Source organism: Oryzias latipes, chromosome 1 (genome assembly GCF_053564925.1).
Source record: "Oryzias latipes strain Hd-rR chromosome 1, Olatipes_Hd-rR_3.1".
NCBI classification, from domain to species: domain Eukaryota; kingdom Metazoa; phylum Chordata; class Actinopteri; order Beloniformes; family Adrianichthyidae; genus Oryzias; species Oryzias latipes.
In genome coordinates, this window is record NC_136237.1 from 28004310 (window position 1) to 28031718 (window position 27409).

At 38.3% G+C, this 27409-nt stretch overlaps 4 protein-coding genes and 1 non-coding gene across 10 annotated transcripts; 2 read left to right on the top strand and 3 right to left on the bottom strand.

The window, feature by feature from the left end:
* Positions 1-219: 219 nt before the first annotated feature.
* On the bottom strand, positions 220-8363 carry dnaja1 (DnaJ heat shock protein family (Hsp40) member A1). Of its 2 annotated transcripts, none has more exons than XM_004065880.5 (9): positions 7768-8363; positions 6658-6811; positions 6394-6586; positions 6022-6126; positions 3433-3660; positions 3231-3345; positions 2882-2997; positions 1700-1800; positions 220-1595 (listed from the first exon to the last, which is right to left on the bottom strand). In XM_004065880.5, the coding sequence occupies exons 2-9, from the start codon at positions 6787-6789 to the stop codon at positions 1362-1364; spliced, it is 1224 nt and encodes a 407-aa protein (XP_004065928.1). In that variant the 5' UTR covers positions 6790-6811; positions 7768-8363; the 3' UTR covers positions 220-1361. The 2 variants fall into 2 exon arrangements, with proteins under 2 accessions (XP_004065928.1, XP_078808693.1); XM_078952567.1 differs by lacking the exon at positions 7768-8363 and adding an exon at positions 7074-7131.
* A 38-nt stretch (positions 8364-8401) lies between these two features.
* On the top strand, positions 8402-11413 carry LOC144994523 (aprataxin-like). Of its 2 annotated transcripts, XM_078952585.1 has the most exons (8): positions 8402-8641; positions 8859-8905; positions 9026-9061; positions 9143-9304; positions 9430-9489; positions 9592-9818; positions 10681-10784; positions 10857-11413. In XM_078952585.1, the coding sequence occupies exons 1-8, from the start codon at positions 8512-8514 to the stop codon at positions 11009-11011; spliced, it is 921 nt and encodes a 306-aa protein (XP_078808711.1). In that variant the 5' UTR covers positions 8402-8511; the 3' UTR covers positions 11012-11413. The 2 variants fall into 2 exon arrangements, with proteins under 2 accessions (XP_078808711.1, XP_078808701.1); XM_078952575.1 differs by having other exon boundaries at positions 8404-8641; positions 9026-9304.
* A 2605-nt stretch (positions 11414-14018) lies between these two features.
* On the bottom strand, positions 14019-14092 carry trnai-aau (transfer RNA isoleucine (anticodon AAU)). Its single transcript has one exon. It is a non-coding gene; the product is annotated as a tRNA-Ile (tRNA).
* A 121-nt stretch (positions 14093-14213) lies between these two features.
* On the bottom strand, positions 14214-16653 carry LOC144994525 (uncharacterized). Of its 2 annotated transcripts, none has more exons than XM_078952593.1 (9): positions 16514-16653; positions 16171-16225; positions 15921-15965; positions 15579-15629; positions 15427-15453; positions 15301-15342; positions 15154-15195; positions 14976-15038; positions 14214-14892 (listed from the first exon to the last, which is right to left on the bottom strand). In XM_078952593.1, the coding sequence occupies exons 2-9, from the start codon at positions 16222-16224 to the stop codon at positions 14416-14418; spliced, it is 801 nt and encodes a 266-aa protein (XP_078808719.1). In that variant the 5' UTR covers position 16225; positions 16514-16653; the 3' UTR covers positions 14214-14415. The 2 variants fall into 2 exon arrangements, with proteins under 2 accessions (XP_078808719.1, XP_078808716.1); XM_078952590.1 differs by having other exon boundaries at positions 14214-14895.
* A 2572-nt stretch (positions 16654-19225) lies between these two features.
* Positions 19226-26017, top strand: sparcl1 (SPARC-like 1). Of its 3 annotated transcripts, none has more exons than XM_011475689.3 (11): positions 19226-19367; positions 20172-20227; positions 20317-20376; positions 20506-21471; positions 22211-22319; positions 22971-23092; positions 23162-23282; positions 23370-23506; positions 24225-24373; positions 24853-25001; positions 25623-26017. In XM_011475689.3, exons 2-11 carry the CDS (start codon positions 20174-20176, stop codon positions 25649-25651), a joined length of 1896 nt encoding a protein of 631 aa, XP_011473991.1. In that variant the 5' UTR covers positions 19226-19367; positions 20172-20173; the 3' UTR covers positions 25652-26017. The 3 variants fall into 3 exon arrangements, with proteins under 3 accessions (XP_011473991.1, XP_011473997.1, NP_001098371.1); XM_011475695.3 differs by having other exon boundaries at positions 19248-19367; positions 20169-20227; NM_001104901.1 differs by having other exon boundaries at positions 19256-19367; positions 20169-20227; positions 20323-20376; positions 25623-25961.
* The last annotated feature ends 1392 nt before the right edge of the window (positions 26018-27409 follow it).

Below are 27409 nucleotides of genomic sequence, written 5' to 3' on the forward strand. Positions count from 1 at the left end.
TGTACATTAAGACATAATAAAAAAAGCCCAGACAAGTTATGGTTGTAGATAAATACAAGCTCAGATTTAAAAAAGTTTTATCAGTTTTCTGTCAAAAGATGTCAATTTCTGCTAACGGAAAGTTTCCACTTGAGAAAAATGTTTCAGCTTTCAAGGAAAACCTCAAGAATAGCCTTAATGGTCTTGTTGCTAATACAAGGAAAAAAAATTAAAGTAATCTTATAAATTAGGACATTTTTATTTATTAAGAAAAACATGAGCACAGACAATCTTGGTCAAAAAACAAACCAAAAAACAAAAGTTCAGTTTAGACCTTGAGATCCTTTCGTTTGTAGCTCAGTCCTCTGACAGTCTGAAGACTAAGAAATGCACATTGTTTAAAATAAAATCAGCACTTTCTTCTGTGATTCCATGTGTTGCAACATCCAAAGAAAGTCCAAGGCAACAGAAAGGAATATTTAAGTCATGATCAAGCTTTGAAAAAAGGTAAACACTTCAACAGGGTATTAAAACTGTCCATCTTTAACCTTTCTTAATCAATTTAAATATTATACAAATACCTTTTTTTCTGCTTTTCCTCTTGATAGAATTTAAATACAGTTTGGCACAGTATAAGATGGGTTAGATAACAGCACTTCTTAAATCTTTTAAGGTGTACAGAAGCCAAGTATCATCCAGGTGCTTTGGAGTTTATTACACTTACAAAAAAAAAGGGAAATCCATATTTCTCAAACGTGGAACACACTTTCTTTACATTTGACGAGTACAAAGCAGTAAAATTTCAAGCTAAAGTCAAAAATGACCTTTCTGAATGTGTAGTTTGGCGGCCTGAGCCTAAATGCTTCCTGGGTCGGGTCACTCTGTTCAAAAGGATCTGGCGATGTTTAGAAAATAGCCCTTAAAAGGGAAACCCTGCCTAGATGTTTTGATATCATACATACGTTTTTATGTGCATTTCTTCATGCTCACGTCTAAACTTTAAGAACGTTCACGATTCACATGGAAGCCTTTAGAAATTGCATTAGGAAAACACCAAAGACATTTGTTTTCAGGTAAATTTGAATCCAAGTCATTGCACTAAAAATAGAGGAAGAGTTCTTTTCTCTGAGACTCTAGTGATTGATGCTAATCTGTGTAATCACAGTGTGATCGCTAAAAAAAACAACAACAAAAAGAAAACCATCAAAGTTGGTCCCAGTGGTTACATTAAGTCCTGCAAGTCCTAAACGTGTGACAAACGCTGCTCATCGATCTAAATCTGTGAAATAAATTAGAAACTTACTGTGAAATGTTTTTAGGCAAAGAAACCTAAAAAAAAAAAGGTCAAGTCATGAGAAAGGAGGATTCTGGGAAACAGTTCATTAGGATGTCTGGCATTGCACGCCGCCTGTGCTGGCGTAGTCCTCCTCCTCCATGTAGTAATACTGACGTCGGTGCCGCCTCCGGCTCTCCAAGTCGCAGTCCTCCAGCTCGGCGTAGATGTAGAGGTCTTCGTCCATGCTCTCCGGCTCCTCCGCTGCAGTTTTTTCTGGGAGGTAGCGCTTCAAGTCCTTCAGTCTGTTCTTAGGAAGGAAATTGGCGGGCGGGAACACCACCTGATGGAGACGCGTGTGTTGAACAGAGGAAGCAGCCGTTTTGTGTACGTCTATAGCTCCACACTACTGCAAAGGATGGAAAAGTCTTTCTTTGAAGTACTTACTGAGAAGTGAATGACCAGAAGTCCCTTCTCAAAGGGTCGGCGGTAAATGGGCATCCCTTCATTGAGGATACATTTGGTGTCTTCAGGCTTTATTAATTCTCCTGTGGTTAGAAAAGAGTAAAAAATAAAACAATTAGACAGGCTACAGTGTTACAATTGAAATGTTTGTATCATAGCAAACATACTAATATTTCACAAATGCACAATCAATTAGATCCTGTTTACCTTCCCGATTTACGTTAGGTAAAACTAAATGAGCTGAAATATTGTCCATGTTTAAGGCAATTTATTCAAACTCAGCATACGCATTTACAATCTTTAGTTATTTTTAAGCAGCACAAAACTGAAAATCATTCAAATTAATAGACGTTAACAGATTTTTAATTTTTTAATAAAAACTAAAGCCAATATGATGCAACAAAGAAAAAACCTAAAAGTATTTAAATCCAGTTTTGACAGGTTTACAGCCAGCAGTCAAAGTGTTTTATTATGTAAATGGAATCAAGTCAAAACCAAATAACTGGAGTTTTGAACGGTTTATAACATCTTCATACAAAAGATAATAAACCAAATTCAAGCATCTATTCATTCGAAAATCTTCAAGCTTGATTGATGACAAAATTATCTCTGCTGTGAAAATGTTTCAGCTTACATAAAAAGAAGCAATGCTTTGATAATAAATAGGCCTTTAGCAACAAATTCTTAAATTGTGAATAAAAAATGAATATTTTAAACAACATAAACTGATTATTATTACAACAGTGTTTTAAACACAGCAGGTAGGCGTGCTTTAAGTGTGATTTTATATGAATCTATTAACCTCCGTATAAGGTGGAGAACTAATAATCGACCAAAAACCAAACAAAATGAAAACATGTCTGCCTGCTTCAAAGGACGTTTACTGAAAATGTCAAAATCACTGAGCTGATAATATTTCACAAGATCAGAAGCTTGTGAGGAAATGTTTCTCATTAATTCTCTGTGGAATCCAGACAAACCTACAACTCAGCCCAGGCTTTAAATGAACCACCGCCACTCTGTAGAAACTACGTCCTAGAAAACGACTGTTTTTTTGGTTAAACACGGCTAAATCATGATTAAAAGAACTCTGACAATAGATCAGAAGAGGACTGGAGTTGGTCTTTAAAAGACCCACTATAGCTGCATTTTGAGCCGAGGTACCTGGATGTGATGTGACGAACAGAGTTCTGTTGTCCAGCGTCTGGACGGGCCTCTTGAAACCACATAAAGCCTCAACCAGCTGCAACTCCATGGACATCACCAGGTCACTTCCTCTCCTGAACAGGTTTAAAGGAAGAAAAGCAAAGACAACTTTGAAGCATAATCTAAAAAAACAGCAGCATTTTCCAAATAAAACAAAAGAATATAATGAAAGGATTCAGTGGCTTAGACATTTTAAGTTGAACTATTTCCCTCCTTACATGCAATCACAATTAATCTTGTCATATGTAAAGTACAAATTCTTGCTCTTGTGCCAACATTTCCACAAAAGACGAACTGTTGTTCTCACCTTGTGAAAAGCGAATGTTCACGCAGGTCCAGAACAATGATAATATCACCTGGTTCTAGACCGGGCTCTTGGTCTCCCTCCCCGTGGAAAACTATCTTCTGACCATCTTTCATTCCTGGACACAATCGTTCAAAGGTTAAAAATAGTGGCCGTTCCTACACATTGACAAAAAGACTTGTGGTAGTTCTCCCTTTAGTCTCACCTTTGTCGATGTGGACCTCCAAGATCTTCTTTTGCCGCAGAATCTTCCGGCCTCCACATGCTTTGCAGCGGTCCTTGTGGCTGATTCTCTGTCCTTGTCCCTGGCAGCTGGAGCACACAGTGGACACTTGCTGAACCATACCTGGGAGCAGCTGGTGAACCCGGACCTGCATTCCCGTTCCATGGCAAGACATGCACACCTGTGCCGCTCCTTTACGACTTCCACGACCTGCAAGAGAACAGAGACCTCAGAACGGTGGACAACAGAGCAACAAATGAAATCAGAGCGACACACTAGTTACTGCTGAGGTGGGACAACAGAGATGATCGGGTCTTTTCCTAAATGCAGACCAATTTTAAAATCATTTCTTTAACATGTGTAAGTGACTGACTGGTTCTTGGAGTCTTTTCTCAGGTTTCACATGTCTTGCAGTGGTGCAAACTAAACAGATCTGACTCCAAAGCGATAAAAAATATCACGCTAAAAAAAAGAAGTGACCTCAAAACCAAGAACAGTGTTGTGAACTGAAATATGTGACTTCCTGAGTTCAGAGCTATTCTATAAAACAAAATTTAAACCATATTTTATAAAAATGCAAGATCGTGTTATTGTAATAAAAGTCAGGCACCGGGGATTTCAGGGAACCTTAAATTAGATTTAAGAACATTCACAGATTCAGAAGCAATTCACCGTACAACAACAGATGAGACAAATGAAAAAAGATCCAATTAAACATTTTCAAATGTTTTCTAACCTTACATCATGACTGTAAAATGTAAAGAAAAGAGCTGATTTTAGGTTTCATTCGGTCTGCACATCTTGGTTTAAAAACACTTGAACCTGATCCTTAGATTTGATTGTTGGACAAAATCATTGTCTGGCTTGTTTGCACTTTCCTGTCCTAAAAGGATGCTACTGGAAAACGAAACAACTTTGACACCTGACTGTGTCGGAGCTTAGACTCTAAATATGATACATACATTGTGTTTGCATACATTTTTTTGTGTTCGCACTACAGTTGTGTAGTGCTGCCTATTGGGGGAGCTCTGGCATCACACTGCCAGCTTTAGTTTTCCAGGCTAAAGGGGAAAAAGGAATCAAAGGGTTTTTTAAATCTGATTTGATCTTCTGCTTTAACTTGATCCTGACTCTTATACGAGTTGGATTATGAAGCTTTTTAAGTAAAGCCCCTTAAAGGACTGGAGGATGTTTTGGAATGTGGGTGTGAACAAAACGAACATGCAGGTCTAGAACTAAACCTTCATTCAGTCACATTAACACTCAACAATGTGAGGAAAGATAAAAGAACAGTAACTCAATCTGACAACCTGTGCTTTTAGGGAAAGTCTTAGTTCTACCTTAAGGCCAGCTCTACTTCATGCTTAAAAAACAAAACAAAAAAGCATGAAATTCATTGAACGCTTCACTATCAACCAAATACTAAACAGAAACTTTAATCGCTTTCATCTGTAAATATGCAACTCAGCGATGCGTTACCCTGATCTGTTCCAGTAATAATACTACTGATGACTCTGGTTTCAACGTTTTATTTGGAAAACACAAATTGTAGAAATGAATTTAGAATCTCCCAGTCATTACTTGAGAAGACGGATAGAAAACATTTCTAGGAACATCTCTACCTTGAGCTACTGCAGTAAACTCTGGAGCACTGTCGCCGGGGGATTTTCACCTGAGCCAAACTATTTACATGAATTTCAATGTGGCGTGTCAAGCCGTCCGTGCCTTCACAGGGAAGTCTCACGTGTCCCAGGTATGGATGGACCAAAGACCAACTTTCTAGTGTCATTTTAGTAATTTTTTTAATGAATTTTTTGTTTTCAAATTCCTAATTTTTCAGTAATTTTTTTAGCATGTTTTTAGGAACTTCCTATGTTTTTCATTTTGTTACACATACTACAGTTGAAAAAAAAAACTTTAATTTATTATGTGTTGTCGTGTTTTGATCTATTTTTTTTGACAAGTACTTTTTGTTGGGTATATTATTCCGGGTAAAAATTACCCGACAAAAGTGATGGTGTGTAACTTTTGATAGCGAAAGAGTTCCAGGGTTAAACAAAGTTTTAAAAAATTCAATTGAATTTTATTTGTATAGCCCAATATTACAACAATGGTCGTCTCAATGGGCTTCATACCGGTAATTGTATAGTAAACATGAAATCATAAAGAACATAAAGTTATAAAAATTAATAGGTAATGGCTAAACTAAACAGTCTAACCCGTCCAGTATATTTTCTTTATCACAACTACACTTTTTCAACAATTTGAAATAAATAAATATTTAGAAATGCAATTTTAAGCTTTTCCCCCTAATATATGCCATCCATCATCAGAAAAATGCCACTAGAACATGTTAAAGACAACAAAAACGCATTTTTATCAGAGTGGATATTAAAAATATTTGGGACAAAAAGAATTCCTGCTGCTGTGAACATCGGGAATTCTTGGTAAATATTTAGCACATTTGATTTTGAAAGTACTAAACCCATCTATTTATTTCTGCAGAAACGTAGAAGTAGTGTCTTTGCGGCACAGAAGATTCTCAAAAAAACTGAGCGGCGAAAGACTTACCCTCACACCTCTCACATATACAGTTCTTCTGCACGGCTAGTTTTCTCGTTGCTCCGTTATAAAGTTCCTCTAAAGATACAGTGATCTGGTGCACCATATTCTTTCCTGTGAATGAACAAAAAGACAACTTTTTTTCAAGAATCATACAATATTATGATTAACATCTATAGAAACATAACTAAAAATACTGTTAGTGATGTTTAAATCCTACACGACGACACTTTAACTCATTCAGAGCATAAAAAATACATTTGCTTGTCAGTGTTGGACTTGGTACAGTCCGGACCGGGGGAACATACAGAGGAACCATAAACTATATACTTCAAAACAAAACCCAGAGTGTGTTTGTTGTATTCTCATTATTTATTTTACCTTTTCGCTCTCTTTGCATCCGACTACCTCCACCAAAGAAAAAGTCAAAGATGTCCATGGGTGATGCAAAGCCACCGCCACCGCCGCCGCCACCAGTTCCCCCTTCCTTTAATGCCTTTTCGCCTCCCCTGTCATAGATTTCTCTCTTCTGGGGGTCTGACAGCACTTCATACGCCTGTGAGATCTGCTTGAACTTTAAAGACAAATCGTTTAAGAAAAGAAAAGAAAAACAAGGACGTTTGTGGCAGCTGCGTTATGTGGTACCTTCTCTCCTTCTGTAGGATTTTTGTCAGGGTGATATTTCAGGGCGAGCTTGCGATAGGCCTTTTTCAGCTCGTCAAGTGTTGCGTTAGCCTGAACGCCCAAAGTGTCATAAAATCCCATTTCCTTGACCATGATAGGTTTTTATAGGCCAGTCCTAAAGAAAAAACAATAACAGTGTGTTAACACACACACACTAAACAAATCTGATCCTCATCTGGTTAATCTGATGGTCCTTATCTGTTAATGACAGTTAACAAAATTGGGAACTTTAACAAACACCTAAATAAGAAAAACAAAATAAATAGCAGTTACTGCAAGAGTGAAAGGGAAAAAAAGAAGGGATGAAGCTTACAGCAGAAAAGCCAACTTTTTCTCAGAAATGATAAACAAAGGTGAATGAGGTCCAATTTTCTTACTTGTGTGTTGCCCAATTCTAAGATTGACTAAAATGTGACCAATAAGCAACCAGACGCTGAAAAAAGCAACAACAGAAAGAGTCTTAAGTCTTTACTTGCTAACAAAGCAATCTGATTATGTACTAAAATATTTAAACAACGTCAGATCTGAGCATTGCTGTTTAAAAAAACATTTTTTCAGGCATGTAAATGAGCATGATGGGAGTTTTTGGCTTAGAAATTTTCTGTTGTTTTGTGTGAGAAAACAGAGACGGTAGCTGTGTGTGTTAGGACAGATTGTTCTAATAGAAAAAAACAAATAAACAATGCTGAGACTTTTTGTTCCTCAGGTCAGTTTTACCCGAGAAGCTCTAGCAGCAAACGGGTTATTTGCTAGAGTCTGTTCATTTGGTCAATATCATAGCTGAAAGCTTCTAGGGATTTAGAAAAACACCGAAAATATAATGCAGTCCGACAGGCTCATCATGTCGACTAACATTGGTGTTCTGCTTACTACTGTTCCATTATCTGTGGATAAAGTTAGATTTCTCTGCGTAGAGGGGCACAATGATTCGGCCTTTGTAGCTAATTTAGCTACTCATGTCGTAGCTATGTATGTCATCAACATGGTGGCTTTTTTGCCAATTTTTTTAGCCAACAAATCACGTGTGGGCTGTTGTTAATAACATGTTTCGAGAATTAGTGGTTTTCCAACCTTAAACGAAGACCACGCTTAGCACCCTCACAAGACTGCAGCTCACAACGGCTCTTCCAGAATCTTCCTGCAGCCCTCTTTCTGCCGACTGCTGGTGTGGTGTCGAGTTTTGTCTGCGCGCAGCGCAGACATCTACGTCCACCTCGCGGGAACGCGCGTCGACAGCTAAACCCGACTGTTGGTACTTGTGACCGCACCATGTCGAGTTATGTTCTTTCTCCCAAAAGATATCAATATTAACATGACTGAAACCCACAAATTTAAACCTAAATGAAAAAAAGAACGAATCTAACTTCAGCACAATCACGTTTCAGAAAGTCAGTCATAATAAAAGTTTTAGATACAAAAAAGTGATATTTTAAATATTATTTAAAAAGAGCCAAGCCTTGTTGAATTTTCTGAAACTGCTATGATTTAATGTCCATTCATTGACAAACCAACCAACCAAGAAGAAGAAAAAAGACCAAAAAATTAAAAAGCAACAACTAAAAAATAAAAAAAAATAAAAAGTTGTTTTACAAGATATCATTTTTATACAAGAAAACACGTTTTTATGTCGTTCACAATTTTGCTGTTGTTGCGCGCTCTCGCAAAGTGAAGAACTCTGGGAGGAGACAGAACTTCCCACCCCACCTTGTTCCTCGGTCGCACCCTCGTTCGTCATCACTCCGCGACAAGTTGAACAAACATTCAAACGTGTCCCGCTGCTAAATATTAGGGAGAAAAGCGTAACGAAATGAGAAAATGCCCATTTGCTGGCTCATTAGTGAAGAGGGGAATCACAAACCCATTCACCTGCCTCATTTACAGACAGTTGTCGTGGGTCGAGGCCCAGAAACTACTATCAAAGACAAAAAATGCTCCCGGCATCAAGGTAACGATGTTACCTACAAAAACAGTCTCTAGATTTCCTGTGAGTTCAGTAAGAATGTTAGGAAAATAATCTGTTATTGTTTTAGTGATTTCAGGGATAATACATTTAAGAAAACAGCAGGAATTGAATGACTTGAGCATCAAGTTATTTTCATTCATGTTTGTAAAACGAAATGCAAAGTTTTAACCTGTCTAAATGTTCCTGACTTTCCCATCAGTTGAACTGAAAGCTGAATGCAACAAAGGTTATGTCAAAGTGAAGCAGGTAACATGCTCACAAGAATGATCAGTGGTATAAACAAAATAAAAAGCCTTATTGCTGTACATTTTGTATTATTTTTATTGTTCTATTTTTTTTACCTGTTTTTTTTCTCCCCTCCCTAAGCTGGGGTTAAACCCCACCTCTGTCGGCTCCTTGGTGGTGGGTAAAGGCAATGAGGTCAAAATGAAGCCTGGAGAGCAGCTGCTCGTGGTCAACAGCCTTTATCCATACACCGTGCAGTTCAAAGAGGACACCACCGGGAGCCAGGGCGCCACCAAAAGACCACCAGAGCCAGTCAAAGAGAATGGAGGAAGCCAAAGAGAGACAGACTGCCTGAAAGCTGGACAACTCACAGAAAAAGTCGCTGCAGCTGTCATTCCAGGAGAAGCCACAAAAACTAGTGTGAGGAGAAACAAAGAAATCTACAATCTGTGATTTATGCCTAATATACAAATTATTGTTGCAGACCTGGAGAGTTTTTATTTAAATATTCATTCTCATAATTCATGTTAACTGACATTTTGTAGGGAATTTCTGGGCATTGGAGTCAAGGCTTGAAAACTTCAATGCAAGACCCCAAAATGCAGGTAGCTATAACTCAACATTACTTACTGATAAACGTACGTCTAAATTGAAACTAAATTTAGGTTTTGTTTCTGTTTTAATTGATCTTTTTTTTTTTTTTTTAGATATACAAGGACGATACAGTTGTAGTGATCAAAGACAAGTATCCCAAAGCTCGTTACCACTGGCTGGTTCTTCCATGGCAGTCGATTCCCAGCCTGAAGGCTTTGAAGGCAGAACACTGCGATCTGCTGAAACACATGCAGAAGGTGGCTGAGCGCATGATTAAGCAATGTCCAGAATCCAGCTCACTTAGCTTCCGGACTGGTTATCACGCCATCCCAAGCATGAGGTAAGTCTTTATTATGTGTGTTTATTGGGCTGTTACTCCTTAAAGTACACCATCCATCCATTTTCTTAACCCGCTGTATCCCTTTCGGGGTTGCTGGAGCCTGTCCCAGCTACTGCTGAGGAAAAGCGGTTAACACCCTGTACAGGTTGCCAGTCTTTTGCAGGGCCACACAAACACATGCACACCTCGGGGCAATTTAGAGTCACCTAGTAAACCTATGATGCATGCTTTTGGAGGAAGGCCAGAGTGCCCTGGAGAAAACCCATCGGGAGAACGTTCAAACTCAGCAGAGAAAGGGCCCTGCTGGGAATCAAACCAGGGCCTTCTCAGTGTGGGGCGAGAGCGCTAACCACTACCCCACCGTCCAGCCTCAAATTTCCCCATACTGTTGAAAATTAATAAAGAATAATGAAGAGATGCAACAATTCACTTTCTGGTTTTTCAGGTCACAGTGTTGTTTCACTTTGATACATGTGTATAACAAAATAATAATAAAAAAAAAATTGGTTTTTATTTATTTATTATTATCTAGAAAGCAAGTAACAGTAAACAAAGCCCTTTAGTTTGCTTATAATGACCCTGGTGTAATGTGATAAAACTATATTAAATTTAGCACAATGCTCGTATTTGTTACTTTCAACATAAACATATGCAAACATATGCAGTAGGGATGCAACGATTCCCCTGAGAGCTTGTGCTGAAGCATCACTACCTGGATAAATAAAGGTATTACTGCTTTAAATGTGCTCATTGTGGGTTTGTTTTCAGAGCACAATAAATCATCAGAGTAGTGTTACACGAGGACATCTCGGCTGAATTTGACATTTTCCCACTAATGAACCGTTCTGTTTACACTCTTCAGTCACATCCACCTCCACGTGATCAGTCAAGACTTTGACTCTCCTTGTTTGAAGAACAAGAAGCATTGGAATTCCTTTACCACAGATTACTTCATAGATTCTGAAAGTAAGAGCAGACTTTATGTTATTGATTGATTTAGATGTGCTGTGTGTAAAATCAAGCGTTTTCTTTTTTTAGATGTCATTCAGATGCTTGAAAAGGATGGGAGCGTCTCTGTGAAGGATGGGACTAGTGAGCTGTTGAAATTGCCTCTCCAATGTCACGTGTGTCACAAAGAGTGTCCCACCATTCCTGCCCTGAAAGAGCACCTGAAGCACCACCTCTCTAAATAACCGTGGGACTTTTTTATTCTGGGCTGTTTTGCTCTAAGTTAGCTCATTTTCTAGAAAATTCAGAGCGGGAACATTATTTTTTCAGGGTTTCTGTCTGTTGGAGTTTGAAGTCAAAATACCCAGATATTCTTCAGAAATACTTGTTATCCATCACATGTCACAACATTCTTTAGAGTTGCCTAATAAAAAAACTCTACATGTTGCAATAATTGTTATCTAAATACGTAGTTCTCCTTTTTCCAAATTTAGCTTTTAAGCATTTTGACTTTATTGTTTGGTTAGTGTTGACTGTGAAGCATTTTTTATGGTTTTGTGTGAACAAACAACCGTTTTGAGTTTGAAAGACTTAAGTGATTTTCAGCAAATAATATATATTAGTGAATAAACTGTACTGAACCAAAAGACGTGTCAATGGAATAACTCTGTCACCATCTAGTGTTCAATCAGAAGAATTAAGTTATAAGGGTAAGAGAAGGTTTAAACCGTATGTATTTTGGTAACCCTTCAGTGGCGCCTCCAGAAATTTTTCATGGGGGTGGCCAGTGGGGGGCCACATTAAATCTTGGGGTGGCACACAAAAACCATGAGCTATATTTTTAAAATTCATTCTACCAAACGTAGTAAAACAACCTTTAGAAAACCAATAGAAAGATAAATGCCTACTGATATTTTGTAGAACATGAATTTATAGTAGATACTACTAGTATAATAACTAATAGATACTAGTAGATACCATTAGTAGATACTACTACTGATATATATATATATATTTTTTGTTTATATTCAATGCTTAGGTGTGTCTGCTTGGGCTGTTCGGCTCTTGACTGAGAGATATCTACAATAAACAAAAAATGAAATCTGTTGTTCTGAAATAATAATAAAAATATCCTTCTAATTATTAATTATATCTGTAGACATTTCTATTCAGACTTATAATCATGAAACATTTTTATTATTAGGGTAACATAATTCTAACTTCACCAGTTGGTCCAGGAACAGGTGGAGCCCCTGCTTATGCTGAGTTCTGCCTTGTTTCTCTGACCAATGATGCTGACTGTCCCTCCTCTGATGCCGTCTCATCTTTGTCTTCCTTATTCTCTTCTGTCATTCATGCTGCTCTGTCTCATCTTCCTCCTCCTCACTACTCCTCTGTTGCTCCCCTACCATCTCTTTCACTCCTTCTGCTGCACTTTTATTCTTAAAATAAGAATATATGTTGAATTTCTCTTCATTCTCTGAAAATGGACAGACACAAGCATCAACTAATGACTATAGGTAACTCTGTGGAAACAAAAACACATCAAAATGTTGCGGTAACACAACAACCAGTGCTTAAATAGTGCCATGAAAATGAGTGGCTTGTGACAGGGACATCCTTTTTTTACTTATTAATAAGAAGTAATGACACATCCACCGCCGCTGATGATGTGGCGTATTTGCACCAAGTATTTGCACACTGGGTTTACATGTTTTGCAGACCGCATGTTTTTTACACCTTTGCAGCTGTATTTATTTAATATTTAATATTTATTTCTTTGTTTAATAAGAATCTAATTTTTGATAATAATTTTTCATAATAATTTTCTGTGATATTTTTAATTATTTAATATAAATGTCATTTGTGATGTCCTTTATTGATGTTATATTATATAGATTATTTCTGAATGTCGTGTTGCTGCCATAGATAAATGAAATTTCCCCATTGTGGGATTAATAAAGTCATCTATCTATCTATCTATCTATCTATCTATCTATCTATCTATCTATCTATCTATCTATCTATCTATCTATCTATCTATCTATCTATCTATCTATCTATCTATCTATCTATCTATCTATCTATCTATCTATCTATCTATCTATCTATCTATCTATCTATCTATCTATCTATCTATCTATCTATCTATCTATCTATCTATCTATCTATCTATCTATCTATCTATCTATCTATCTATCTATCTATCTATCTATCTATCTATCTATCTATCTATCTATCTATCTATCTATCTATCTATCTATCTATCTATCTATCTATCTATCTATCTATCTATCTATCTATCTATCTATCTATCTATCTATCTATCTATCTATCTATCTATCTATCTATCTATCTATCTATCTATCTATCTATCTATCCAGATCTAAAGTACAGTAAACAGATTGTTAAAGACCCACGGAAAATATTTAACAGGAAAAGAAACGTAGCATTTTGGGATGTGTGATTGTGTTTGCGTGCGTGCGCTCTCGCGCGCACGCGTGTGTGTGCGTGCTGAAACCGGTGCTCGCGCGATGCAGGAAGAGAGGGGGGAGAGCGCGTGTGAGGGTGTGGAGCGCATACACGCGCGGTCAGTCGCCCGTTTTGGACTTAAGGAAACAGTAATAAAGAAAGTTCATCTTTAGTGACTGAGACTGGTTCTTTTGTCTGACCGGCCCAGAGGATCTGAGGGTTCGAACGCGGAAGTGAACCACGCGTCTTATTCATTCTGCGTCCAGCGGCTCCTCTGTAGATGTCTGCGCACTCAAAGGCAGCAGGGAGGGGAGGGGGTGAGGGCCGGTTTAGGTGATCAGAGCGACTTGCCCGCTTGCTGGCTGTGCATTTGGGATGAAACGCACAACTGATGCTACCACAGCTTATAGTGGCTACTGGGGTGGCCACTGGGGTGGCCAGGTGTCGGAGAGGGGTGGCCATGGCCACCCCTGGCCACCCCCTGGTGGCGCCACTGTAACCCTTGTGCTGTCCTGGGCACTTTTACAGTTTCTAGACCCACTAGTAGACAGTGCGCTGAACCTTTTTTCTTTAATGATTTGTGATCTTCACTGGTGTCCATGGATTACAGTATGAAATGTTTCCACCTTTATCATGGTATTGGGAGAACACGTCAATCTAAGGGTGGGGTCAGCTAAGATAGCACAAGGGCGAAAGCACAAGCGCGGTTCCAAGAAAGTTTTTGCTGTAAATAGTGGAACTGGTGTCTAAATGCTATTAACGAACTCGTTAAAAGGTTGATGGCCCGTACGGGGATCGAACCCGCGACCTTGGCGTTATTAGCACCACGCTCTAACCAACTGAGCTAACCGGCCACTTGACGGCGTTATAGTGAAAATACATAATAATACACATATGTGTATTGTCACGGTCACTTGTTTATTGAATTTGTGCAAAATTGCATAAATATCTTATAAAAATCAATTATTAACAACATTCCTGCTTTGTTATACTTTTTGAAGCTCAGTTTTTAATAGAAAAAGTACATAATTTATTTATTTTACAATGGTAAATATCTAACTTTGTATTACTGAAAGTTGCATTAAGCCAAAACTACTGTTTGGATGTAATAAAAAAAAATGCCGTCTCCAATTAGTGCTGAGGTTTAGAAAATAAATTTGTTCACAAAGAAAAACAATCATCTCCTCAGTCTTAACTCCATGTTTTCCTCATCTGGCGTCATCAGTCCGTGGACAGAGAAATGTGCATCATCTCCTACGCTCTGGACAAAGTACTCTTCACTTTCACAGCTCTGTGTACCATTCACACAGTCTTTGGCTTTGAACTGCTCAGACTCAGCGCTGTCACTTCCGTCACTTTCATCACTTTCCTTTGAACTCTTGCTGGCATCGCTGCTGTCGCTGGTCTCTTCGCTCTCCTGGCTTTCACTACTATCGCTCTCAGTGCTGTTGCTGTTGGCAGCTGCAAGATCTGTGCTGTCGCTGCTGCTGTCTATGGATTTTTCCAGCAGGGGAAGGTTTGCACGACTGCCAGCAGTCACTGAGATGTGAGTAAGCTCCTTGCTCACACCTTCTGAATGACCTTCGACCTCCCTGCTGGTATTGTCCTCAGTGCTTGAGACATGACCAACGCTGGAAAACACCCTTACCCAACTCTGCTGCGGGGAAACAAACAGCATTAGTTAGGGCTAGCTCCAGCTAAAGCAGGCCACCGGTCAAAGAGTGTGCAGCAACTCACCACTTTGCGGACGTTCTCTTCGCTGCCCATGCTGTCATCTTTGGTTTCAAGCATAGTGTCAATCTGTGCAAATATTTGTGAAGCATATGAGCCAAAGGAACCATACTATAAAGAACTATTTAATTTGATGGAGCAATTTAAAAAAAAAAGTTCAAATAAATGGATTTATCTATCTTACCTCGATTATCTCATCTGACTGGCTATCACTCTCCTCTGAGGTCTTTTTGTTTTCACAGAAAGGAAAAAAAACTTTAAAATCAATATAAGTTAAGCATAATTATTACACAAACTGCATTGTAGAACAGCCTGTATTTATATATCCCACCTTGTCCTCTGAAGCAGATTCAGACGATTCAGACTCTGTACTCTTCAACAAATAATAATGAATGCATTATTGACAGAGTTGCACTCGTCTTCAATTTTCAACAGCAATTTGTGTATTTTAACTTACTTGTGTGGAGGCAACTTCCTCAGAGCTCTGAAACATAAAAACAGGAAACATTTGCCCATGACTGGTAAACATCAGCACAAAAGGAATCACAAGTTAGAAACAAAATGTCTTTCTTAATGTGCTGGGATAAACAGATACTGCAGAGAAATTACCTGAAGCTCCGAAGTGTTTTCAGAAGATTGTGAAACAGACAGACTTTCTGTCTGCAAAAAAACCCCAAATTAAGCACACAGCACAGTCGATTTAATTATACCCACAACATCCATTTAAGATGTTTTTATGTCAAGTCAGGCTTGGGTGAATGTACTTTCTCCAAAGATGTGTGGAGATAACATACAGTAGGGCAAACAATAGTCTAGGAGATGTTTTGCGTTTTATACCACACCACTTTTTTTTATTACTGTTTTTTTGCTGACTCTACTGCTGCATTGCCAATGAAATAACTAATGCATTGATGGAGAATTTTTTGATATATAAAATGTGATTGTACTTACTGAATTGGAATCCTGCTCATTTGAAACCAACACATTGTGCAAAATCTGTCAGAAAGGACAGAAAAATGGTGAACACATTAAAATCCACATACTTTTTAACTTGTTGAACGTGATATAAAACAAAAGTATAAATACACAAACAAAAAAAAACCACATCGATATTATTATTCTGCTATATTGTGCCTGGGGAAACCCATTTGCTTTCAGTATTCACTTACAAAACTATGTTGTTTTTTAAAAGTATACTTACTGGGTTTGCAAAAACTGAACCAATCAGGCAAATTGTTATAATGACAGTCTTCATTCTGTAACACAAAGTACACAAATATTTAAATAAGGTCAATTTGACTATTTCAGATTATTTGTTAAATTGCATCACTATGAATTAATTTAAAAAAAAAGAACCAAAATGCAACAAGTGTGTTGTTTCAGACACTGTTCTGAATCCCATCATGCAGTCATGTGGAGTTAAACATGAAACACAGAATTGATCATTCTGTTTGGATGTTAGATACAGCTGTTACATATACATAACATCTGATGTTATTGTGTAAAAAAATGAGATAAACAAAATAAAGCACAAGAGCAGTTACCTTGTAAGGATCACAGCTCCTGTTGAAGAAGTCTCACGATGTTGTCTGCTGCCAGACTAGAATCCAAACTTTTAAAACAGTGGAAGAGCAATGCTGCACAATACCTCAGCGACTAGTTTACATATGTATATATAGGTATAAATACTTCTATATATACATACGTAAGTGACCTCAGCTAAGATAATTGCATCATTTCCTTTTGGATGTCTGTCTCCTGCCAACACATGAAGGTGTATTTTTTCCCTGAAAGTCTGCTTTTAAACAAACTGACACTGGCACGATGATGATTGAAGGCACACACAAACACCCACAGTTCCATTCACTCTCACATATATTTTCTCCACCCCTCTCAAGCCTTAGGGGAAACATAGCTTCGCTTACTAAACCATAGGGTTTGTGGCCTCTTGAAAAAACAAACTCACCCACTTGGAGAGAAAGCGAGAGATACTCAGGTCAAGAAAAGCACACGGCTGTTGTGTAAAGTTAATGATTAAACATATTATTTTTTCCTTTTATTTCTGTTCAGCATCATTCAAAAATAAATTACAAAGCACACAAACACAACAAAATTCTTTAAATAAAATAAAACAACTTATGGGAACCTCCTTCTGTCTGATCATTATGCAAAGTTTAACAAAATTACAATTAAAATCTGTGCAGAACTTATTTTGTTTTCCACTGGGTTTAGCAAGGAAGTTGTTATTGTAAATAAGCCTCATTCCTTAGTGAAGGAAAAACCATATACAGTAAAAATCCTAACTGAAGACTTCCAGTTTCCCTCCCCGATGCTTATAATTGCTTCCTGGATGTCCATATTTGGTCAAACCCAAAATAAGATGACAGAATTTCTTGTTTAATCCCACGCTGGATCTCCACAAAGCAGAACAAACTTGTAATTAGTCTGGATGTTCGCCAGTCCAGAGGTATCCACCAAAACCACATGGGAGGAGTAAGGGAAGGATGATGGATGTTGGCTGGGGAACACTGTGTCTGCACATTCACTCCAAAGTGACTCAAGTTTTAACTTTAAACTGAACCCTTCAGCCGGACGGCAGATTACCTGTTTTTGTTTTTGGATGAGGAGTTTTCCTTTCTGTTTCTCTACATTAAATGTCACAAACAGAAGAGAGTGGAAACACGGATCCCAGGTCAGGCCTTGAATCACTAAATCTGAGAGGATGCACACACGATTCTTAACAAAAAATAGTCAACAATCAGAAAGAAAATGAACAAACTTAGATGGATTGATGCCTTTTCACAGATAACACTGGAGGGGAAATGCTTATCCTTTTTTACCTTCTCAATTAAAGCAGATCCTTTAAAAATATCCCAACACTGTTCTCAGATTCTCAGATATTTGAGTTACGTACGGTTTTTAGAAACGCTTTACAATAGAGTTGCGATTACATAAATTTGCTACTTCCCCCTCTGTTTCAAGCTACAAATCAAAGTCTATTTGACAATACTTGTATTTAGTTATTACATTGTGACTTGTGTGTACTATATTTATGCTTGTGAGTAATTACAGCCAAGAAGATGGTATTATCATCAAATATCTTTGTATATTTTCTTTATTTTCCAATCAATGTATGACTCAATGTTTGAAATCGATTTGATGTATCTTCTTTATTGCATTATTATATTCTCAATGCTTGAAATAAATGAATAAATCAAATCTATTCAGATAAATCAAATTCTAATTGCAGAAGAGGTCACACAAAGGTTTTCTTTGGGTCAAATGTTTTATTGCTCAGAAGAAAAAACAAAAAAATGTTGTCACAGATGCTGATGTAAACTTTACTCTCAAACCAAAACTGCCCTTTCCATGACAAGCACTTTTCAAAACTTGGCTGATTAAAAACATTATTTTCTAAACCTTTATTTATTCCACTGCAGAAAGCCACAAACCACAGTTGAAAGGGTCAGTCTGTGCTTTTATGGAGTTTTCTTTTGTCTGTTACAGAGACCATCAGTGACCAAACCAAACTTATTTAGTCTAAAGCAGAAACCCATTCTGTTCTAAATGTGTCTAGATGGCTACTGTGGTGGGGGATTTACAGGCTATGCCAGCAAACGATAAAGACGAGGCAGCCAGCAGTCAAGTTCTAACACACAGGCCAAAGACACAAAATTTATTTCACAATATGTCCAGATTGGAGATCATGTTAAAGCATAACATCATATGAGACGAAATACTATTTATAATAGAAAAAAACTTCTGTTTTATATCCTATTCCATTGGCCTTTTGGTACAAAATTCTGTTTTTAAATGACAATGTTACAAGTCAGAACCATCTAATACTGTCAGTAGAAACACTTAGAATCTTAGGTACAGCAATTACGATTTTTACATTGACAGAGGCCTGTTATTACTCCATTGGATGGAGTGACATCTAATGGCCACAACAGTGTCGTTTTTATCGCTTTGTTTGAAGAGGCAGGATGCAGCCGGTAACGGCCAAAAGACATTTTAATATCTTCAAGAAGCAAAAAGTTAGTTGAATAGTATTTTGTGAATTTAGGGATGATTCTTGTTTTTTTTTCTTTCCTTTTTCTCTCGTTTCATAAAAAAATATATTATTCTAAAAATAAAAAATGTTTTCATTGATTCAAATTAAACTGAATTCAACTGAAAACCAACAGGGGTTTGAAATACGTCTCTACGTCTATGCCTTACCCCAAAGACCCTCCCAAAGTTAGCAGTGACATCGCAGACCCTGTGTGTTCAGAAGCCAGTTTGTGTGGAGTGCTTGTCTGGCCTTGAATACAAAAGCTCATCCTCACAGGTGCAACACTGGCACACATTGGTGTTTGTAAGGAATCTCTTTTCTTTTCCTGTGACTGCCAACTGCAGGTAAAGACTGACTAATCAAACTTTTAAAATGTTTTCTGGTGTAGTTTTTTTTTTTTAAATCTTTCTACTTTGTAATATTTGCGCATACAAATCTGCGAGAAACTGCAGTCTTTGAAACTGCTCTTGACATATATAGTTATGTACATTTATATTCTACTTTGCTGTTTAATGGGTTATTCTCTTTAGGGGTCGCTACAGTAAATATCACATAATATTATTTTTTTATATGTTATGACATAGCTAATAGACTGTTTATGGTTTTAACTGCATTTGTTTACTTTTGTTTTGTATTCTTACATGAAACAAGACTTTGATACCTATAACTAAAGAGAGCAAAAATGTCATTTTTGAAAATTAAGAAAGAAAAACATGCATTTCAGCTGTCACATGATATGCGTGCTTTTTTAAGCACCAATATTTTACAAAAGTTCAAAGATGGATGTCTGACTGTGACATTAAGGTAACTTTTGGATACCCATTCCCATAAAATATGCATTTTGCTGTTTTGTTTAGTGATTATTCTGCTGGACAGAACCCCACTGTCTGTATTGTTTTTGTCCAGAGTAGCGACACGTTTGTGGACATAGCCAACTTTTTCCAGTCTGGTAACTTCAGTTGTTGATTTTAGCCCTGATTGTGACTTTTCAGAGAGGGACACATCTCTGAGGTCTGTAACCCCGATAACAAGCTACTATCACAGCTCTGCTTTTTCTTATGAATGTGCTGGAAGCATACAGAAACAACAATTTTTGGCTTTGAGTGTCATGTATTTAAAAAATGCCTTCTGTATTTCTCTGTAAGCAGGCATGAGGACCTGCTTGGTGTTCATTTGCTTCCTGGTAGCAACCTTTGCCATGTCTGTGAGTGTCAAGATTGACAATTGAAACCTACAAAAACAAAAGGTTTTTGAGTTTAAGGGGATTTTTCATTGATTGCTGTTGTGTTTTAGGTGAAGGGCAAACATCATGGAAGACACAGGGGATTACAAAAGACTTCAATCAAGGAAAAGGTATGCAAAAAAATGTAACCAAACTATGTTGTCAAAAACATTGTGGAAAGTAGCTATTTTGTCACTAAATCAGACGTACATTGGTAAAATTCCACATGATTAAATCAATGTTTTCCCTCTCCTGTTAAGGATGGGATCACGGAGGAAGATAATAACCCACAAGTGTCCCCCACCTTAGTCCCCTTTGACGTCAGCAGCATGGAGAAGGAAGATGGAGAACCAAGCTCAGATAGTAACACCAGTGCACAGAAGATCAAGGAAGTGAATGGAAAGACAGACCAGAGCACGGCAGTCCTGATGAGTGAGGAGGAACTAGTTGATCTCCTGAAGAAAGAGTCAGAAGAAGAAGAGGAAGATGGAGAAGTGAAAGAGTTAGAGGATGAAGAGGCAGATACTAGCAAGGTGCTGAAGAAAACCAAGGGTAAAGGTGAGAAGAAAATCTCAGAGGAAAGCACAGAGGTAAAGGATGAAGAGGAAGTGAGGGATGAGGGCATGGAAGAGAAAGAGAAGGAGGGGGTCAAGGAGATGCTTCTTGAGAAAAAAGTGGAAAATCCTGCTGGCAGAGAAGAGAAGGTGGCCTCACCAGAGGAAACAGAGAGCAGCACAGAATCAGAGATCATAGCAGATCTTGATTATGCTGCTGACAGTGGAGTAGTCCGACCTTTGCAAACTGTATCAGCTGAAGTTATCACCTCTGCTCATGAAATCCAGTCCATTGCAAAAAAAGATGCATCCGATGATCAAAATAAAGAAGATCATGAGGCAGAGTTCCAGCAAGACATGCAAACCACCAGCGATGATGTGCACGATGACGACACTGCAGCCAAATCTGAAGAAAAAAGCACCAAGCAGGAAGAACCTCAATCAAATATCGACCCTGGGAAAGAGGAAGAGGCAGTCAAGGATGACAGCAAAGCTCAAACCAAGGCAAAGACAAGGATGCAGAGGAGAAACCAGCGAGCAAGAAAGCATTCTCCACAGAAGGATGAGGGGCATCCTGAGCAAACACAGAGCGAACAAGAGCCACAGGAGTCTCAGGAACCCGGCACCAGAGGCGGACTTAACAAAGCAAAGCGGAGAAGGGCAGAAAAATGGGTAAATATTTAATCCACCCATCCGTTTCTGAACTTGCTGTTTCCTTTATGGGTTCCTCGAGGTCACAGGAGCCAACTCCAGCTTTGTTCAGCTGAAGGCAAGGTGAACTTAGGACAAGGAGTGTGTTTAACATGATGCAGCTGTGCAAGAGTCAAATTGTTCAAGATAATTGTCAGTTTTCTTAAACAGATATTTTCCATAATCTAACTTTTGTTATGGTTTTGATAGCTATAGAAAAAACAGCGGTTACTTGAAAAGCACTTTTCCACATTGCTTTAAGGCCCAAAGTGCTTTACTGTCACAGCCACCCATGCACACACTGATCACACTGATCACACACTCCACTGTCCAAAACTGGCACCAACCTGTAACCATTAAGAGCAATTTGGAGTTCAGTGTCTTGGCCAATGACACTTTTGACACATGGACTGGCAAGGAGGAAACCAAACCAATGATCCTTCAATCAGATGTTGACCGTTCAATCACTGAACCACAGCTGCCCCTTAAACATTTAAAGAATTAAACTTTTTTTTTCAAACTGACCCACTGAGTCTTTAATGAAGACAATGGAAAAACTCTGGAGTTGCCAAAGTCAAGTAAATGTATTAGTCTGGCTGAAAGTATTTCTTATATTAACTTGTCTCTAAATATCATGGATGTGTGACTGTCCAAATGTTAAAAAAACAACAAAAAGTATTGCTTTTAGAAACAAAAATGTGTTTCTCTTCTTCTTCTTCAGGGTCATTTGGTGGGACTGAATCCAGTGCAGATCAGATCTTCAGTGAATCTGCACCCTCAGTCAAAGCCATCCGTCACAGGAGACATATACGTTGAAGAAAGCCTTACTGGTTAGAATTGAAAGTTGATGGAAAAAATCTGATTTTATTGATTTTAATTGACACATTTGTTATCTTTTTGACTTTTTTGATAGAAACTTTAAAAATAAAAATAAATGAAAATTGCTGTGATAACAAGCTCCTCTTATAATAACAATATAAGTGAACGACACCAATTTTTATCACCAGAACTTAGTAAATTATCGAATTAACATTTACAAATACTATCAAATACCTCAGATTTCAATGTGTTTGTGTATTTTGGGTTATTCTTTTGGGTTTTGTAATAATAGAAGGTTCTTCAGTAGAGTCTGGTCAGCAGTTTTGACCACTAATACACTATCCCAACAGTCCCACAAGGGAATTTGCTGACAAGGTTATTTTGCTAAAACTTCCGCATGAGTAGTGCCCGCTTTGCTTTACAGTCACTACCAAAACACAGCTCTGCAGGCTTAAGGAGTGAATAAGGGAGATCATGCTGAATTTAAACACCGCACTAGCTCCAACAGAGGAATGTGGAAGATGATGTGGAGCGTTCATAAATCATGGTCACTCAAGGGAATAAAACAACCAGTGAAAAAAACTTTCATTTTTCTAATGTAATGCTGTAATGTAACAATGTCAGAGTTAAAGTCCTTTTTATTATTATTATTTTTCTTTTAGATCCATGTTATAATTTCCGTTGCAAGCGTGGAAAAACCTGTAAGCTTGATGCAGACAACAAGCCACATTGTGCCTGCCAAGAACCGGCAGAATGTCCAGCCAGCACTAATACATTTGATAATGTGAGTATTTAGAAAAGTGCCAGTGACTGAACTTCAGAATTTTGCTTATATCTATTCCACTCCTTTCAGGTTTGTGGAACGGACAACAGAACTTACGATACATCATGCCATCTCTTTGCTACTAAATGTAACTTGGATGGGACTAAGACGGGCCACAGGCTCCATTTGGACTATAGTGGTCCATGCAAACGTGAGACCCAGCTGTTTCACTGACTAACCTCATTGTTCAGGATCAACCTTTCACACTGCTCTGTCTGTTTGTCCTGCTGTCCCTCAGTGATACCTCCATGTTTGGAGAATGAACTTTCCCAGTTTCCGCTGAGAATGAGGGACTGGCTGAAAAACGTGCTTCTGCAGTTGTATGAGCTTGACTCCATGTCACCTGGCTACCTCACCCCAAAACAGCGTTTCAAAGTAAGACTCATGACACACATTTTTTGTGTTATGAAAGTACACCACACTCTCCTGTTTGGTCCAGTACTTGTAAGTAGATATCATTTTTTCACCCTGGGATACAGCAATCCACCTAATAAATCTGAAAAAAAAAAAAATCAAGAGCCTTTTTCATATAAAAACAAAGAAATGAGGCTCTCAAACTGAGAGAGAGGCTCTCTCAGTTTGGTTTGAGTAAACAAAAATGAATTTTTAATGGGATTTTAATGACTGAACCTAAAAAAGAAATCAAAATAGAAATCCAAAGTTATTTGACTAAGTAACTTGTTGATCTGCAAATATTACATTACCTCCTGAAGGTTGGTCTGAACCCTTGTGCTATCCTAGGCACTTTAATGTTGGGAGTTGGGTCATCTAGACCCACTAGACAGTGCTCTGAACCTTTTTTCTTCAATGATTTGTGATCTTCACTGGTGTCCAGGGATAACATGAAATCTTCCACCTTTATCCACCTTTGTCATGGTAGGAAGAACATGTCAAAGTAAGGGTGGGGTCATCTAAGATAGCACAAGGGTTATTTGAGAAATAATCATATAAAACACCTTAAAGTACCAGATGTTTTTTGATTTGTATTGAACATTTAAAAAAAGGTTTTTCAAATTCCAAGTTTTGCGAAACCATGTAACGTTCTACTTGATTTACAACTTTAAAAGGTCAAAACAAACTCTTGATTTTGCAGGTCAAGAAAATCTTTGAGAATGAGCGACGCCTTCATCCTGGTAACCACACTGTACAGCTGCTTGCACAGGACTTTGAGAAAAACTACAACATGTACATTTATCCTGTCCACTGGCAGTTTGCTCAGCTGGACCAGCACCCTTCAGACAGGTACATTTGTTCGTCTGTGTTTAGGCTGACATTTCTTTTCCTTTTTTGTAACTCTCCGCTGTAGGTTTGCAAAAGTGTTGGTCTTGGACACAAGTGCTCACACACCAAAATACTTGTTTATCTAGGAAAGCTGGGTCACCAACTTCAAATTAAAGAACCACAGCAGACGTTATAATCTAAAGTCTTTGCTTTTTTACATATAGAAAGTGCTTTAAAAAAAAATCTTTAAGAATCTTTAAGGTATTTAAATCCTGTACTTGAAAATAATAGTATTAAAGAGTATATTTCCTTGAAACTGAGACCTTAATGAGATTGGTAATCAAAGAAATTAATCTAAAAAAGTTAAAAATACATTTTAACAACTCCTACTACGTTTTAAATGAGTTCATGTAATACAAAGTCAATCCTGATTCATGATAACAATTTTCTTGGGATGTAGCTAGATTAATCGTGACTCTCTTTTTGCTTAAACAACACAGGGTTCTGACCCACTCAGAGTTGGCACCACTCAGGGTCCCGCTGGTACCAATGGAGCACTGCACCTCGCACTTCTTCCAGAAGTGTGATGCTGACAAAGATAAACAGGTTTCCTTCAAAGAGTGGACCTCCTGCTTTGGTATCAAAAATGGTGAGTAGCAAATAACGGGACTTTCTAATTAACTAATGTGCCACTACGGCAGGGGTCTGCAACCTTTAATGCTGGATGAGCCATTTGGTCCAGCTTCTTGCTGATCAAAAAGCAGCAAGAACTGCAAAGTCCCACCTCACAGTTTAAAAATTTTTTTGCTGCCATTAAGCTTTTCATTTGTAAAATATGGCTGATGAATATTTGAAATAATTGAGTTATAAAAGTGTTGCATTTCTATTATATTACTATTGACAGCAGGACACACGTGCTCCTTCCAAAATAAAATACATGTGTCAAATAGTATCTTGATTCAATGGATTTATTTGCAATTACACATTGAGAACGTTGTCTCTTTACAGCGACCAGACAGAGTAAACCACTCTGACAGTAGATCAAACCTGTTACTATCATTTTGCTCAGTCATTTGACATGTGCATTTTGGAGGAATGGTAAGGATCTCAGTGCTTCTTGAGCACCTCTTCATGATTGGTGTTATGTCAGCTGTTTGTTGTTGTTCACCTTTCAGAATATACCTTCATTGGTCGTCACAACAATATTTTTTCGCTTACATGTTGATGTAAACTATCTTCTCTGTCCTCAACCCCCTTTTCTTTTTTGCAGATGATATGGATCCCAACTTACTTTTCTAAAAATGGATTCTGGACCTGTTGCCCCTCATAAAACTGTATAGCTGCTGGATGAATCATCTTGTTCTTGTCATGTCACAACACACAAATTCAGACGAAAAACATGACTGCACCTCCTGATATACAAATAATTATTATGGTTGTGGGTTAGGTTAAGCTTAGACATTTACCTCGGTTATCTGTACCCTGACTTGAGTTGCTAGGATTGTTGTATTACATGCAGAATTACCCTGTAACTCCTGACAGATTAGTTTAATTTTAAATCTGTGTTTTCTCTACTTCTGTGATTCAAAAATGGTGCTGCTTCATTAAACGCTGATGTGATCTTGTTTACTGTAGTTGACATTAAAAGTTTCATGGAAAACAAAAGCTTGTCTAATAATAGATTTGTGTTTCAAAATGCTCACTGAAAAATCCACCTGGTTTGTTAAAATGCTTTATTGTCATAGGTCGTTTCTGAATGCCTCCATGATATGAATGCAATCTGCAATCATGGGTTTGAAAATGCAAGTCATTCATATGTGGTGTCGGTTTGCCACTTCATAATGGATAATGGCGCTCTGTAAAGCTGCAAAGCAAAAAATATCTCCAAGCTTGGTCAGAGAGATTACTCGGATTTGTTGCTGTTCTGATTGGATACCTTTGGTGGATCACTGACTCACCTGTTTTCTATATAAGTGAGGAAAGAAGCAGAAGATCACCTGTTGGTAGTGTGCTGTCACAAAGCTCAAACATGTACTGCATACTGTGGATTATTTTCCAGATTCTTGTCGTTGTGGTGCAGGCCGATGTATCCTCAGGGAGTGCTGAGGCTCTTGCGAAAGCAGCAGCCAAAAACAATGGAGGAGCTGTGGGAGCAGCAGCCGCTGGCAATGGTGTCAACGCTCAGAATGGGGCTCCTCTCATTGGTGAAACCATTGCTCGCCTTCTCCAACTTGGCGGGTCTCTGTTCATCCAGCCAGTCGGAAACCCCGGAGGCCAGGCTCCTCTGCAGCAGCTAATTCCCCTTACAGCTCTCCAGCAAGGTGGGGCCAATGGAAATCTACAGGGGCAGATGGCTGGACAACCTGGCGGGGGACCTGTGATGGTGTTTGGTGTGCTGCCACAGAACAATGCTGGAATAGACCCTCGGCAAATGCAGATGATTCCAGTGGCTTTGCCAGGGAACCAGCAACTTCCAGGGGGTGCGGCTGCTGCTGGGCAACCGTTAGGAAGATTGAGATTCCAACGTTCGGTGGCAACCCGTCTCAGGAGGACGCAGTCTCCACTGATGAAGACAGCAGCCACCGAAGAAGAAAAAGACGATGAAGAAGAAAGCTCTGGGATGGACCCAGAGGAGAAGCATCTGAATCTAGACCACACAACTCCAAGAAGTGTCCCATGAGTTTTGTCTGTGCTGTTCGTAAACTACATGGAAATTACTGTCATCGACACAAGAAATAAATAAATAAATTGATGATTTCAGTTTAAAACTGCTTGTTTATTCTTTCAGTCTGAACATATACACCATTTGTCACTAAAATTATATCTATCTAAGAAGGATAAACCATGTAATCTTAAATAAAATCCCTCCCCACTGAGGGTTCAGCCCCAAAGATTGCAGTTATTTTGGATGGAGGAGAGAAAAGACGCACAAGCCTCTACGTACAGCTCAGTGCCACCTTGCAGCATGTTTACATAAGACTTCCTCGCTTTCTCTAGCAAATAAAGGGTTTTTATTAGAGCTTGTGAATAACAAAAAATGAATAACAAATCGTTATC